Here is a 16,757-nt window from a genome sequence, read left to right as displayed (position 1 = left end):
TAATATAGCACCATTTCTCCCAGTGATACCAATAATATAGCACCAGTTCTACCACTGATACCAACAATTGGGCACCAGTTCTACTACTGATACCAACAATTGGGCACCAGTTCTACTACTGATACCAACAATTGGGCACCAGTTCTACTACTGATACCAACAATAGGGTACCATTTCTCCCACTGATACCAATAATATAGCACCATTTCTCCCAGTGATACCAATAATATAGCACCAGTTCTACCACTGATACCAACAATCGGGCACCAGTTCTACTACTGATACCAAGAATAGGGTACCATTTCTCCCAGTGATACCAATAATATAGCACCATTTCTCCCAGTGATACCAATAATATAGCACCAGCTCTACCACTGATACCAACAATTGGGCACCAGTTCTACTACTGATACCAACAATAGGGTACCATTTCTCCCACTGATACCAACAATGGGGCACCATTTCTCCCACTGATACCAACAATGGGGCACCATTTCTACTATTAATACCAACAATTTGCACCATTTCTAGTAGGGGTGCAACAGATCATCGATCCGTGATCCAAATGGGTCAACCTGTTCGGATCGGCACACCATGCACTCTGTGGAGCGCTCCGCTTCCTCGGCCATAGGAAAGGGTGCAGCTTCAGCCTTGCTCCAGAGCGGCAGCCATCTTGGAAGACCCGGCTGTCTCGTCAGGAAGTGACGTTTTATCACCGCCATCTTGCTACACCCCACACTCCTGCACAGTAATGATAGAGTGAGAAGCGCACATCTTGTTATACCCACCGGAATTTTAGATTTCATAGTTATTTTCAACACAAAACTGAGCTTATATGCTTAAATACAGTATTTGTAAACAGTATCTGTTTAGATGTTAAATTTTAAAATCTGCAGCAAACCTGCTGTCCTCACATGGTTGCTAATGTGACAGAACACCTCTGATTTTCACATTTAACATTTAGTTAACATTAACATTTTAAAATTTTTTTTTTTTTTTTGCTGATCCAAAAAATGATCCGATCTGTGACTCTGATCCGAGGAACGATCCCCAAGTTTTTTTGATCATTTGCACCCCTAATTTCTACCTCTAATACCAACAATGAAGCACTATTTCTACCATTGATACCAACAATGAAGCACTATTTATCCCACTAAAATGATGGGGCTTTGTTTACCCCCCAAAACAGTTTTTCTAATGCCACTGGCCACACTCCGCCCCCCCTAAAGCGTGAAAGGCAGTAAACTAGCCCTTTTGTTTGGAAAGTTTGGAGACCCCTGGTCTAGACCACTTGAACCTGTCAGTGGTTTTTCAAACTTTAATACATTTTGAATACAACTTGTTGGAAGTACATTAAAGGGAATCTGTACTGTAAGCAGACTGCCTTTTATGACCTCCCTCTGAATTTGGTATATGGATATTGTTCTATTTGATTTGCCTCTTTATATAAACCTTCATTACACTGATACAATAGTACGATTAAACAATGTAGCGGGTCTTTTATATCATCAACCAAAAGGAATATTAAAATAGCAAATTATTCAATCCTCTTCTGAGGGCCATAGATATTAAAACCCTTAGTATTTGTCATAGTGGAATTGCAGAGTTTTCTCAATTACAGTAACCCTAATACCCGTAATTGAAAACGTATCATGACTGGAAGCTTGCTTGCATTTGCCAGAGGTCATCTTTTTTTTTAAATTACTTCCTATATTTATATAGCATTGATATATTACTCAATACTTTACAGCGTCCTTCCATTACGTCTTTCTTGGTTATTGCAGTTGGAAAAAAGTTTTGAGATTTAATTTGTTACCTTGTTATTCCCAGCAACACATACTGTTGATCATCCGGCAAGAAATTGCAACATGTTTAAATCCAAATTCTTGATTCCCCAACAATTATCTAATTGTAACTTCTTACGGACTTTCACAGAATAGCATATTATAATTTTCCAAACTTGGCAGGAGACACAAAAATGTCTCCCAAAAATGCTACAAATATAATATCTTACAGCGAGAGAACAAGGTAACATCATCACCGATAGCAGTCAGTGCTGAACAGTAGGGATCGTGTTCTAATGAGGGATGGTCCTGCCGTCCTTTTTAAAATGTATCTTTTAGACAAAAGTGTTTTTGTTCTAGATAGAGAGAATGAGGCAGTGGTTCTCAACCTCAGTCCTCAAGTACCTGCAACAGGCCATGTTTGCAGGTTTTCCTTTATCTTGCACAGTTGCTTTAAATTTAGAGTCAATGGCTTGGTATTTTTGACAGCTATTTTATCTGGAATGAAATTCCCAAACAGTGGCGGCCCATCCATAGGGTCCTGGCATTGGACACACAGTGATCTGTGGGAAGCTTGCTCAGCTGTTTGCAAGCTGGGAAGCTGATTTGCCCGTGTTTAGGGAGTGTTCAGGGGGCAAGCGATGTGCCGACGGGTGTGTGTGACGCAGATAAAAACCTACTTTTCCATCTGTCATCGGATCGGGTGATGACGGACTCTGCAGTCCCATAGGGGAGAGCGGCGCTTTGACAGGTCTGTCCCTACACAGTGTGCAGAGACGGACCTGTCATCTTCCAAGCGGATATCCACGGGGCGGATCAGCATGGATCCGCCCCATGTGAAAGAGCCCTAATGCCCCGTACACACGGTCAGATTTTCCGATGGAATATGTTCAATGGGAGCTTTTTGTCGGAAATTCCAACCATGTGTAGGCTCCATCGGACATTTTCCATTGGAATTTCCGTCACACAAAATTTGAGATCTGGATCTCAAATTTTCCAACAACAAAATCCGTTGTCGTAAATTCCGATCGCGTGTACACAATTCTGACGCACAAAGTTCCACGCATGCTCGGAATCAAGCAGAAGAGCCGCACTGGCTATTGAACTTTATTTTTCTCGGCTCATCGTACGTGTTGTACGTCATTGCGTTCTTGACGTTCAGAATTTCCGACAAGGTTTGTGTGACTGTGTGTATGCAAGACACGTTTGAGCCAACATCTGTCGGAAAAAATCCATTGATTTTGTTGTCGGAATGTCCGATCGTGTGTATGGGGCATTGTACGGGGCATTCAAGTTAACATAGAATTATAGACAATTTTTTATTTTATTTTGGATAGATGGACAAAAATTTGGCCTTGGACTTCATCCAGACTGGCCCACTATAATTTTGCAAACATGCACAAAAACCGTATATAAACAATACGCAATTGTGCAAAAAAACATAAATAAAAACATTCCACTATTGGACATAGGACAGGGCATATCCACAGCAGTACCCATTAATGCAGCCACACCTGTGGCCATTAATGCAGCCTGATCAGTGCCCATCGGCACAGACACACCGGTGCCCATTAATGCCTCACCAGTGCCCATTAATGCAGCCTCACCAGAGCCCATTAATGCAGCCTAATCAGTGCCCATCAGCACAGCCATATCAGTTCCAATTAATGCAGCCTCATAAGTGCCCATGAATGTTAGTCCCCCCCCCCCCCCAGTACCTGGACAGCTTTTTCTACCTAGGTAGCCAGCACACAATATGCAATATTTTCATTGACGTCCCATATGAAGCATGGCTAATGTTTATCAAGGTGTTGTTGCAATGGACCTGTTGTGGGTCATGTTTTTTATGGTACTTTAGTAATATGCCATCTGCATGTGGTGTACCACTCTATACAAAACGAACAAAATCATATGCATACTTTAACAGACTAGAGCAGTAGAGAGCATGCTAGTATTTGTGATACATTTATACAAGAATATTGGAGCAAAACAGTAGGTGTCCCTTATGTGTACAAAATAAGGTCCGTTGGCATGGACCATAGGGTGAGTACATGGATTGAAAACTGGCTACAAAGATGAGTTCAGAGGGTGGTGATACATGGGCAGTACTTGGAATGGTCAGAGGTGGGTAGTGGGGTCGCCCAGGGTTCTGTGCTGGGACCAATCCTGTTTAATTTGTTCATAAACGACCTGGGGGATGGGGTAAACCAGGGCTCGACAAAATCCGGGTGCCAGGTCGCATTTGCGACTAGAATTAGCGACCTGGTGCCTGGGGCAGCACAGCTGGGGGTATCCTGTCTCCATGTACCCCCCCCCAGCTTGATTGCATCGGCCGTTCAGCCGGCGGCTGGTAATTGAGGCCGCGGCTTTGAGGCCTTCTGCGGTCCTATGATTCCTTCTGGAATCTGGCGCCCTCTTGTAGTGGCCGTTGGTATGACAACCAGCAATGCTAATGGAGCTTCCCCTGCCTCTTTTCAATGCCTGCCTATCTCCTACCCTTTATTTAGAACCCCTAAACATTATATATATTTTTTATTCTAACACCCTACAGTTGCAATACTGTCTGTCACACCGTATTTGCACAGCGGACTTACAAGCGCAGTTTTTTGGGGAAAAATAATTTATTTAATAAAAAAAAATAAGACAACAGTAAAGTTAGCTCAATTTTTTTAATATTTTGAAAGATAATGTTACGCCAAGTAAATTGATACCCAACATGTCATGCTTCAAAATTACACCCGTTTCATGGAATGGCGACAAACTTTTACCCTTTTAAAATCTCCATAGGCGACGTTTAAAAAATTCTACAGGTTGCATGTTTTGAGTTAGAGGAGGTCTAGGGCTAGAATTATTGCTCTCGCTCTACCGATCACAGCGATACCTCACATGTGTGGTTTGAACACCGCTTTCATATGCGGGTGGGACAGGGTGCGTTTAAAAAAAATTTTTTCTTCTTATTTTAACTTTTATTTTGATTTTTTCACTGTTCTTTTAATCTTTTTTTATTCCTATTACAAGGAATGTAAAAATCCCTTGTAATAGAAAAAAGCATGACAGGTCCTCTTAAATATGAGATATGGGGTCAGAGAGACCTCAGATCTCATATTTACACTAAAATGCAATTTTCAAAAACAATTGTCATTTGAAAATAAATAAATAAATAAAATGTCCCTCTAAGAGCTATGGGCAATGACTTGGAGACAGGTCGCGGGGGGGCGCTATCTTCCCCTCACTCGTCTCCATGTCAGGCCAGGGACAGGTCCAGATCGCCGTTAAGGACCTGACTCCTAACTTTTTTAGCTGGCTCCAAGATTTCAAGCAAATTTGTCAAGCCCTGGGGTAAACAGTTCAATCTCTGTATTTGTGGACCATACTAAGGTAAGCAGGGCAATAACTTCTCCGCAGGTTGTGGAAACCTTGCAAGTAGATCTGAGCAAATTAATGGGGTGGGCAACTACATGGCAAATGAGGGTGCCATTTGGGTGGCAAAAATATGAATGCAATCTATACACTGGGGGGAGAACCTCTGGGGGTACTAGTAGATGATAGACTCAGCAATGGCATGCAATGCCAAGCTGCTGCTAACAAAGCAAGCAGAATATTGGCATGCATTAAAAAGGGGATTAATTCCAGGAATAAAACGATAATTCTCCCGCTCTACAAGACTCTGGTCCGGCCGCACCTAGAGTATGCTGTCCAGTTCTGGGCACCGGTCCTCAGGAGGGATGTACTGGAAATGGAGCAAGTACAAAGAAGGGCGACAAACATAATAAAGAGTCTGGAGGATATTATTCATGAGGAAAGGTGTGCAAGCACTGAATTTATTCTCTCTGGAGAAGAGACGCTTAAGAGGGGATATGATTTCGATATACATATACTGTACTGGTGATCCCACAATAGGGATAAAACTTTTCTGCGGAAGGGAGTTTAACAAGACACATGGCCACTTATAAAAATTTTAAGAAAAAATGTTTAACTTTAAACTATATAAAGAGTTCTTTACTGTAAGAGCAGAAAGGATGTGGAATTCTCTTCCACAGGAGGTGGTCTCAGTACGGGTCATTGATGGTTTCAAGAAACTATTAGATAAGCACCTGAACGACTGCAACATACAGGGATATACAATGTAATACTGACATATAATCACACACACACGTTAGACTTGATGGACTTGTATTTTTTTCGACCTCTCCTACTATGTAACTATGAGGGAAGCACTTTTGTGCTGCTTGGTGGTCTTTTCACCCCGTTTTTAGTTTTTTCCAGTACCTCTGCCCTGAATGCAATGTGCCAGACGTAATTGTTTTCCTCCTTGTCCGTTCACATCCCTTTTATGTTTGGTTTCTGGAAATTGACTCTAGCAGAGTGCCCTGTAATAGATGTATGCCATAATTGCTACATATTATAATGTACATTTAACCGAAAGCCAAAAATTCCCTGGCACTAGCAGACGATTACACGGTTATCTGGATTGGAACTATAATGATGACATTTATTGAATGATAATTACATCCTGCATTTTAATTAGGAATGTAAATAGGAGCCTTATAGTATAGCAATGGATTACTCCATAGATCAAAACATTTCCAAAAACAATGCCAGCATTATTATGTAATATTTGATTTTAATTGAATAGCTATATTGTAATTATAACGATTAGTGCAAAACAGTAGCTGCAAAATGTTGGGAAAAACAAAAGTGTCCTTCGTGGGTGAAATCCAGTCTACAGCAGGGGTAGGCAACCTTTGAAAGGGGAGATCTATCTGGACAACATTGAAGAGATCAAAGATCACCTGGGTGCGGCATCCTTTTTTTCTTTCTTTTTTTTTTTAATAAATGAACTAGAAAACCCCCAATAAAAAGAAAGAAAAAGATATCAGGAAGAAAACTTCGAAAATTGAATAAAACAAATGTCAATGTAAAATTATATTTTAGCCTACCTTTAAAAGTTAGCTTCAGTGAGAAACTCGTCGCTGACTTTCATTCACGATTATTTTCATGCCTGGCGAGTAATTGGTCACCTAAACAAGCCTGATGCTGGAGTCCACCCTAAGGCTGGATTCACACCTATGCATTTTTAGTGCATTTTGCAGATTTGCACTACAGTCCATTTACCATGGTTTCCTATGGAACACGTTCTGTAGAGCAAAAAGCCCAAAAAATGCATAGGTGTGAATCCAGCCTTGGGGCAGAACCACTGGGACTGCAGGCTGACTTGTTTGATTAGATTTAGGCTTGGCTGACCTCAATACTAGCCTGGCTGTCTGCACTGCGTTTTTGTAAGTAGTATGTAAAGCAGTGTGCAGAGGTCAGTAGAAGGTAGGGCAGTGTGCAGAGGTCAGTAGTATGTAGGGCTGTGTTCAGGGGTCAGCAGTATGTAGGGAAGTGTACAGAGGTCAGTAGTAGGTAGGGCAATGTACAGAGGTGTCTGAGAGTCAGTAGTAGATAGGGCAGTGTACAGTGTACAGCGTTCAGTAACAGGTAGGGCAGTGTGCAGAGGTCAGTAGTAGGTAGGGGGATATATATATATATATATATATATATATATATATATATATATATATAGTATAAATTTGTATTATTCATACACTTTAGGTAACCAAGTCAAGGTTGTGACCCTTATCTCATTGAAATACTGAATAAGGTTGCTGTGAATGATTCCATAAATTCACTTTTTTTATCCATAGGTTTTTGCAGGGCTTTTTTTTCTCAGAGAATAGTTGCAGGAACTCGCCCTCCACAGCCAACTCTCCGCCCCCATTCCTGTCATTCCACGGGTAGAGAAGCAAAGTGGCACCAAACCTGCATAGGCCCAAAAGGCACAGAGTTACACACTTAGGAGCGCATAACACACAGGGCTCAGGAAAGTGTATGCTGCAGTGATGAGGTGCGTGTACCACACAGGGCACAGAAAAAAAAATCAGCACATTGGACAGTACTTGCATATCTCCCACAATGTAACCATTTATTGCTCACCTCTGCGCCCCCCCATTCAAACCTCATCTCTGCAACCCTTGTCCACAGCTCACGTTCCCCCCCCCCCCTGCAGCTCACCTCTTCTCTCTCCCCAATGTCTGCAGCTCACCTCTTCTCTCTCCCCAACGTCTGCAGCTCACCTCTTCTCCCCCCCCCCGCGTCTGCAGCTCACCTCTTCTTCCCCCCCGCGTCTGCAGCTCACCTCTTCTTCCCCCCCCGCGTCTGCAGCTCACCTCTTCTTCCCCCCCCTGCGTCTGCAGCTCACCTCTTCTTCCCCCCCTGCGTCTGCAGCTCACCTCTTCTTCCCCCCCTGCGTCTGCAGCTCACCTCTTCTTCCCCCCCTGCGTCTGCAGCTCACCTCTTCTTCCCCCCCCCTGCGTCTGCAGCTCACCTCTTCTTCCCCCCCCTGCGTCTGTAGCTCACCTCTTCTTCCCCCCCCCCCTGCGTCTGCAGCTCACCTTTTCTCCCCCCCCCCCCACATCTGCAGCTCACCTCTTCTTCCCCCCTGCGTCTGCAGCTCACCTCTTCTTCCCCCCCGCGTCTGCAGCTCACCTTTTCTTCCCCCCCGCGTCTGCAGCTCACCTCTTCTTCCCCCCCGCGTCTGCAGCTCACCTCTTCTTCCCCCCCGCGTCTGCAGCTCACCTCTTCTTCCCCCCGCGTCTGCAGCTCACCTCTTCTTCCCCCCCGCGTCTGCAGCTCACCTCTTCTTCCCCCCCGCGTCTGCAGCTCACCTCTTCTTCCCCCCCGCGTCTGCAGCTCACCTCTTCTTCCCCCCCGCGTCTGCAGCTCACCTCTTCTTCCCCCCCGCGTCTGCAGCTCACCTCTTCTCCCCCCCCCCCCCCCGCGTCTGCAGCTCACCTCTTCTTCCCCCCCCACGTCTGCAGCTCACCTCTTCTTCCCCCCCCCCGGCGTCTGCAGCTCACCTCTTCTTCCCCCCCCCCGGCGTCTGTAGCTCACCTCTTCTCCCCCCCGGCGTCTGCAGCTCACCTCTTCTCCCCCCCCCCCGCGTCTGCAGCTCACCTCTTCTTCCCCCCGCGTCTGCAGCTCACCTCTTCTTCCCCCCGCGTCTGCAGCTCACCTCTTCTTCCCCCCCCGCGTCTGCAGCTCACCTCTTCACCTCTTCTTCCCCCCCGCGTCTGCAGCTCACCTCTTCTCCCCCCCCCGCGTCTGCAGCTCACCTCTTCTCCCCCCCCGCGTCTGCAGCTCACCTCTTCTTCCCCCCCCGCGTCTGCAGCTCACCTCTTCTTCCCCCCCCGGCGTCTGCAGCTCACCTCTTTCCCCCCCCGGCGTCTGCAGCTCACCTCTTCTCCCCCCCCGCGTCTGCAGCTCACCTCTTCTTCCCCCCCGCGTCTGCAGCTCACCTCTTCTTCCCCCCGCGTCTGCAGCTCACCTCTTCTTCCCCCCCCCGCGTCTGCAGCTCACCTCTTCTTCCCCCCCCGCGTCTGCAGCTCACCTCTTCTTCCCCCCCGCGTCTGCAGCTCACCTCTTCTTCCCCCCGCGTCTGCAGCTCACCTCTTCTTCCCCCCGCGTCTGCAGCTCACCTCTTCTTCCCCCCCCGCGTCTGCAGCTCACCTCTTCTTCCCCCCCCGCGTCTGCAGCTCACCTCTTCTTCCCCCCCGCGTCTGCAGCTCACCTCTTCTTCCCCCCCGCGTCTGCAGCTCACCTCTTCTTCCCCCCCGCGTCTGCAGCTCACCTCTTCTTCCCCCCCGCGTCTGCAGCTCACCTCTTCTTCCCCCCCGCGTCTGCAGCTCACCTCTTCTTCCCCCCCCGCGTCTGCAGCTCACCTCTTCTCCCCCCCCCCCCGCGTCTGCAGCTCACCTCTTCTCCCCCCCCCCCCGCGTCTGCAGCTCACCTCTTCTCCCCCCCCCCCCGCGTCTGCAGCTCACCTCTTCTTCCCCCCCACGTCTGCAGCTCACCTCTTCTTCCCCCCCCCCCCCGGCGTCTGCAGCTCACCTCTTCTCTTCCCCCCCCGCGTCTGCAGCTCACCTCTTCCCCCCCCGCGTCTGCAGCTCACCTCTTCTCCCCCCCCCACGTCTGCAGCTCACCTCTTCTCCCCCCCGCGTCTGCAGCTCACCTCTTCTCCCCCCCCGCGTCTGCAGCTCACCTCTTCTTCCCTCCCCCCCGCGTCTGCAGCTCACCTCTTCTTCCCTCCCCCCCGCGTCTGCAGCTCACCTCTTCTTCCCTCCCCCCCGCGTCTGCAGCTCACCTCTTCTTCCCTCCCCCCCGCGTCTGCAGCTCACCTCTTCTTCCCTCCCCCCCGCGTCTGCAGCTCACCTCTTCTTCCCTCCCCCCCGCGTCTGCAGCTCACCTCTTCTTCCCTCCCCCCCGCGTCTGCACCTCACCTCTTCTTCCCTCCCCCCCGCGTCTGCAGCTCACCTCTTCTTCCCTCCCCCCCGCGTCTGCAGCTCACCTCTTCTTCCCTCCCCCCCGCGTCTGCAGCTCACCTCTTCTTCCCTCCCCCCCGCGTCTGCAGCTCACCTCTTCCCTCCCCCCCGCGTCTGCAGCTCACCTCTTCCCTCCCCCGCGTCTGCAGCTCACCTCTTCCCTCCCCCGCGTCTGCAGCTCACCTCTTCTTACACCCCCCCCCCCCCCCCCCGTGTCTGCAGCTCACCTCTTGTCCCTCAGCCACCCCCCCCATTGACAGCTCACCTATTCTTCCCACAGTCCGCAGGTCACCACTTCTCCCCATTGTCTGCAACTCACCACCAACCCCCATCTGCAGCAGTGCAAAAACATCCTCTACCACCTTCTGTGTTCAGTGACAGGATGGAGAGGACAGGGCTGCCAGAGGTGGCAGAACGGTGTTACGGCAGAAAAAAAGCCACGGGTTTCTGAATATAGATATACTATTTCACAGTATTTATTATTATAACTCTCTCTTTTATTGTATATGAAGATCGAATTACATTTTAGGAGCATTTTATGCTGAAATCCAAAGTATTTCTATACTATACTTTTTTAATAACTGTAATTGCATTAAATGACTCATGATTGGCATTCATTAATCACATGTTCTTTTAGTCCACAGTGATTATCGTTACTCAATGATGTCATGGCGTGGGTTTTGTAAAGGAGGTATACAGATATGTCCATCAGGGGCTAAGCGCTCTGCTGGAACTTATTCACGGTGAGATGCTTGCACTTCACTATAGCCTTGCATTCCATGCTTACCCCGGTAACTCTGGTCCCGTATGCAGCAGTTTGTTTACATTGTAAACTATTCCCTAAGCCCTGGTTCACACTGCTGCGACTTCTCATACGACTTGTTACACAGAAAGTCGCATGACAAATCAAAACACAGTAATTTCAATGGGGCTGTCTTAATTGCTGCAACTCGTGTTGCAGCGACAAAAAAAAAAAAGGTTCCTACACTACTTGTTTGCTTCTTCCTTGCGACACGAGTGCCATAGACTGCAGTGCCAAAATCGCAAGGAGATTGTTTGTTTCTTTACTTTATCTTTATGATTTTTTTAGATACTAACAAAAGGTCTCTTGTAGGAGATAGTCTCTGTAAAAATCTTGAAAACATATTAGAGTAAGCCAAGCTGAACTAATGCGCTTTGCCTGGTATAATAAGTTATTATTTTGGGAGGTAAAAATAGTTTTAGCATAGCTACATGTCAGTGATCTCTAGTCCCCGTAAATGCCCAGACTCTGCTTGAATTAGGTATGGGAACACAGGTTACCGTGATTCTAACATCACACCATTTCTTTTCTTTTAGTTCTGCTTTGAAGGATCATTATCAGGTGCTGGGTGTGGGAAGAGAAGCATCAAGGCGTGAAATTAAAGATGCCTTTTTCGCCCTATCAAAGAAGGTAATTCTTTCAATATCCTCTTCCTTTTTTTTATTCCATATTATGTGTATGTGTATGGAAAATGCATTTACAACATGTTTCAGTAGAGTATAGTTATATTTCTTATGAGATCAGGTTATGGATGAAGATATTCCATAATAAGAAAAGCCGTTCACTCGGTGTACTCCCCGTTGCAAATCTTTATTGGCTACATATCAAAAGACACATGGGAGGAAGGCTGTCATAGCCGCAACATCTTAACAGTCTGTACACTGTGTCTTTTGATATATAGTCAATAAAGATTTGCAGCGGGAAGTACACCGGCTGGTTGGCTTTTCTTATTATGCAGTAATTGCATCGGGGATGGAGCATCCCAGCCAGAGCATTGGTCTCCAGGTGTAGTACTTTAACTTTGAATGAAACAGTCAACCTGGGGTATGGTTTTTTTCATTTATGGATGCAGAAGTTGGTAAGTAGTGTGGTTAATGCGTTAAATCAGTTCTAAGCAGCAGAGGCATTCCCCACTCTGCAGGGAATACCTTGACCGCTAATAATTGTCAATTTGCAGTGATAGCTTCCTGAAAGGATAGCTCAGGCACATTCAGACTAGAATCCAAACACACCTGAGCTCATCCATGCTAATGAGAATACTGCAGCTGATTTTTAGACGAGGTTTACATCTGTGCGGGTGAATGCCACAGCCACCCCTTGTTAAAGGCGGCTTCCAGATTCCGATAAGCCCCCCCCCCACCCGCAGACCCCCACAACCCTTGCCCATTAACACGGGGACATGGCACTTTGGGGGGCTACCCCAAAGCACCCTCCCCATGTTGAGGGCATGTGGCCTGGTACGGTTCAGGAGGGGGGTGCTCTCTTGTCCCCCCTTTTTTCCTGTGGCCTGCCAGGTTGCGTGCTCTGATATGGGTGTGGTATGGATTTTTATTTTTTTTTTTTTTTTTTTTGGCACAGGGTTCCCCTTTATTGCACCTGAAGTGCCTGGTATGGAAATTTTGGTTCGGGGTTCCCCTTAATATTCATACCAGACCCAAAGGGTCTGGTAATGGACTGTGGGGGAATCCCATGCTGTTTTTTCCAATGACTTTTATATGTATTGCAACTGAATACAGGAACTGAAAATTCATTATAGCCGCAATTACTTTTGTTTTCTTTAGAAATTTAATTTTGCTCTCGGACTGTTCTAAACATGGAAACATGCGCCACTTTACAGGCATACTATAGACACTGCCCAGGTACAAAATATAAAGGAATATTTCACTTTTATTGTTTCACCTTAAGCATTATTAAAATCACTGCTCCCGAAAAAACGGCTGTTTTTAAACCTTTTTTTGCATTGATACATGTGCCCTGGGGCAGGGCCCGGGTCCTCAAACACTTTTTATGATGCCATGCATATAAGCCTTAAACTTTTGATTTCTCCCATAGACTTTTAAAGGGTGTTCCGTGTCTTTCGAATTTGCCGCAAACACCCCAAATTGTTCGCTATTTGGTGAACACCCAACACTTGCGTTCGACTCGAACATCGGGCTCATCCCTAATCGGGATGATAATTTTCCATATGATGTTTATACTGTTCAAATATTCACTATGTTCGTTTTCAATAGGAGTTCTGTAATTTTTCAGATTGCCAGTAAACAATGTGCACTGTCAGTAAATTTTCTATCTTTTGTCAGCAAAAAATGCTGGAGGTTGGAGACCCTGGTGTTTGGGGGGGGGGGGGGGGGTGCAGTTGCCTGCACACACTATAAGTGAGATACTTTATTTTAGGTCTTGTTTCACTTGTGTTTTCGGGGCAGTAAAGATGCACAACTGCGCCACAGTTACTGCCACCCAACCACTTTCTGTCTGTTTCTTTCCACTTTATGCTGTAAATACATTGCCACCATCATAGTATTACACACTCCCAGTGGATGAAACCATTGGCAGTGTGTGTAAAACTCCCCCCCAACACCACTGTTTTACTGTGTATAATGTGCTCATCAGTCTCCTTCTCCTTATACTGTCCAATCACAGGTTGTGGGAGGGACAAGACCTGCAAGTGCTACTTAACTGCCTCAGACAATTATTGAAAGTCCTGCCTTGCCAAACAGGACTGTCTGGTGTGGCAGAGATGTGTAATTATAGAATGGGTTGGGCAGAAAAACAAATCCTTTGGACAGGTAAAACCGTTCCTTAACCACTAGCTGACCTGCCACCGTCATTATACCGAGGCAGGTTGGCCCTCATGGGCAAATCGATGTAGCTGTACGTCAGCCCTTTGAATCGCCTTAGCAGGCGCGTGCTCACAGCGTGAAGTAGGAGCTGATGCACGTGCGTGGTGGCCGCAATGTCTGCCGTGTACCCATGATCGCTCCTGAGAATGACAGATCCCCCCCTTTCTATGTAAACAGACAGATCCATTGTCCTGTCAGGGAGAGTAGAGAGATCTGCTGTTTCTAGTAGATAGAAACAACCGGTCTCTGTACTCCCAGTCACTACACTGCCCCCACAGTTAGAAATACCTCCCTAGGACACATTTAACCCCTTGATTGCCCCCCCCTAGTGTTAACCCCTTCCCTGCCAGTGACATTTATACAGTAATCAGTGGCTATTTTTTAGCTCTGGTCGCTGTATAAATCGTATAAGTCAGTGGTCCCAAAAATGTCCGATCTGTCTGCCGCAACGTCGCAGTCCCAATAAAAATTGCAGATCGCCGACCATTACTAGTAAAAAAAAAAAAAATAAACATATATATATATTATAATACATTAGAGCTGCAACTAACAATTAGTTTGTCTGTCGACTAATCTATCGATTTATTTTAATTTTCAATTAGTCATCGACTATAACGATTATTTTTTTTTTTTACTTTAAGGGGTTGTAAAGGTAAATGTTTTTTCACCTTAATGCATTCTATGCATTAAGGTGAAAAAACATCTGACAGTGCCTGCGCCCCCAGCCCCCCCCCCCCCCATTTTTACTTACCTGACCCCTCAAAAATCCCACGCTCGTCCCCGCCGTTCTTCTTCACCACTCAGCCTGGCCGCTGATTGGCTGGAGTGGATGGATGGTAAGCAGCGCAGCCATTGGCTCGCGCTGCTGTCAATCGCATCCACTGACGCAGAGCGCCGGGGGCAGGGCCGTGTGATACAGCGAGCGGCTATAGCCGCCGGCTGTATCACGGGAGCACGCCCGTAGGTGCTTCTCACCATGCGAGGGAGCTCACATGAACGTGAGAAGTACCTGTGGGAGGAAGCAGAGACAGCCGCCGAGGGACCCCAGAAGAGCAGGTTCGGGGCCATTCTGTGCAAAATGAGCTGCACAGTGGAGGTAAGTATAACATATTTGTTATTTAAAAAAAATAAAATAATTTACTTTACAATCCCTTTAATCTAGTGTGTTCTTTTTGTGATTAGTCAATTAATCCTTTGGATAACTTTACAAAAAATGAAAGAACAACTTCTAATATAATATTTCAACTTTTATTACATTTTTTCCAAAAAATACTTCAATGTGGTTGAAGTTTTTACAGTATAAAAATGTGCCAAAAATAAAATGTAAACACCACTTTAGCATCAGGCACGAATAATGGCATTGCCATTAATTCAGAGCCAGAAGCATCAAAAAATGCCATATAAAAATGCAACAAAAGCACTGCTGCTCTGCACTGCTTCTCAACACTGCGTGTACAAAAACACATGAAAGACATATGCAAAAATAAAGTGCCAAAAAATAAAAGGTAACACTTTAGGGCATGAGGCATGAAAATGCCATATAAATTCTGCCTAAGCCCTTGTACATACGGTCGGAAATTCCAATGGAAAATGTCCGATCGCACCGTATTGTTGGATAATCCGACTGTGTGTGGGCTCCATCGAAATGTCCGACCAACAAAGTTTGAGAGCTGGATATAAAATTTTATGACAACATGATCGTAGAGAATTCCGATCGGACAAAGTGCCACGCATGCTCAGATCAAATTACGAGACCAAAGCTATTTGCTACTAGCCTGAACGTAGTCCCATCGTAACGAACGTACGTCATCACATTCCGAACGATCGGATTTTCCGTCAACTTTGTCTGACCGTGTGTATGCAACACCAGTTTCAGACATTTCGGACATTTTGTGGTCGGAATGTCGGACTGTGTGTACAAGGGCTAACCCCTTGCAAAAGATGCATTCTGAAGGCATTATGTGGTAACCTTACTACTTTCAACCACATAATGCTTCAGAATGCATCTTTTGCAAAGTGTTAGAGCCGGTTCACACAGCGGGCGATGCGAGGCGACACGACTCGCCTCGCCTCGCTCTCGCAAGTCGCCCCCGTTCTGTACAATGGAACCGTTCTGAGAGGAGCGACTCGAGTCGCTCCGACTCAGAAAAAAGGTTCCTGTACTACTTTTGGGCGACCTCGGGGCGACTTGCATTGACTTCTATACAGAAGTCATCTGCAAGTTGCCGCTGAGGTCGCGGCAGGTCGCGGCGAGGCAAGTCGGAGTCGCCTCGCCTCACCTGCAGTGTGAACCGGCCCTTAGGCAGAATTTATATGGCATTATGCCTGTTGCCCTAAAGTGTTGTTGTTTTTATAAAGTAACACCACAAAAATGGTCAACATACAATAACACTATGTAATCATTACATAGTGTTATTGTAGAGTGTTAATTGAGCAGTTTTTTATGGTCTGTTACTTGTAATTGTAATGTAAAACATACCTGTAAGGTAACTTTTCAAGGAACCAAGCCCAACAAAATCATTGCTCAACACTGTGCAAAAATAATGGCCAATACAATGCAAACTGAAGGCAGCCATCTCAACTTAAATACAGCCCAACAAGAACAGTGTATGAGTACAAAAGGTTGGGGGCCTGTGTTACTTACTCCATTGCAATGCTATATTTTAGCATTGCAATGGAAGAAGGTTAGCATATCGACATGCTCTGAAGTTAGGCTTGCTCTTTTTTTTTTTTTTTTTGTCACAATGTTGCCAGCAACTGAGAAAAGCCTTTCAGATGGTGTTGATGTTGCAGGCACAGACAATTAACTCTTTGCCAGCATGGCCAAGATGGGAAACCTCTTTTCATTTTCCTTCCACCATTTCAGTGGATTTTCTTCCTTTTGGAATAGCCTGCTCACTGAAATACATGTGTATTTCATACCTCACAACTTCACTGTGGGTTTCTTGATCTTGGATGTGACCAGTCATGT

The 16,757-nt window shown here is 46.1% G+C and overlaps 1 protein-coding gene across 1 annotated transcript in view; it reads left to right on the top strand.

The window, feature by feature from the left end:
- The window catches only part of DNAJC4 (DnaJ heat shock protein family (Hsp40) member C4), a 58,948-nt gene that overhangs the window by 4,657 nt on the left and 37,534 nt on the right, over positions 1-16,757 (top strand). The window contains exons 2-3 of the mRNA XM_077455786.1: positions 10,782-10,887; positions 11,483-11,576. Coding sequence (XP_077311912.1) covers positions 10,805-10,887; positions 11,483-11,576 — 177 coding nt within the window. The 5' untranslated portion in view covers positions 10,782-10,804. The remainder of the gene's footprint in view (positions 1-10,781; positions 10,888-11,482; positions 11,577-16,757) is intronic.

Source organism: Lithobates pipiens, unplaced genomic scaffold (assembly GCF_037356315.1).
Source record: "Lithobates pipiens isolate NorthernLeopardFrog02 unplaced genomic scaffold, aLitPip1_a1.2 Scaffold_10, whole genome shotgun sequence".
Taxonomy (NCBI): Eukaryota; Metazoa; Chordata; class Amphibia; order Anura; family Ranidae; genus Lithobates; species Lithobates pipiens.
This window is presented reverse-complemented; position numbering and strand designations above follow the sequence as displayed.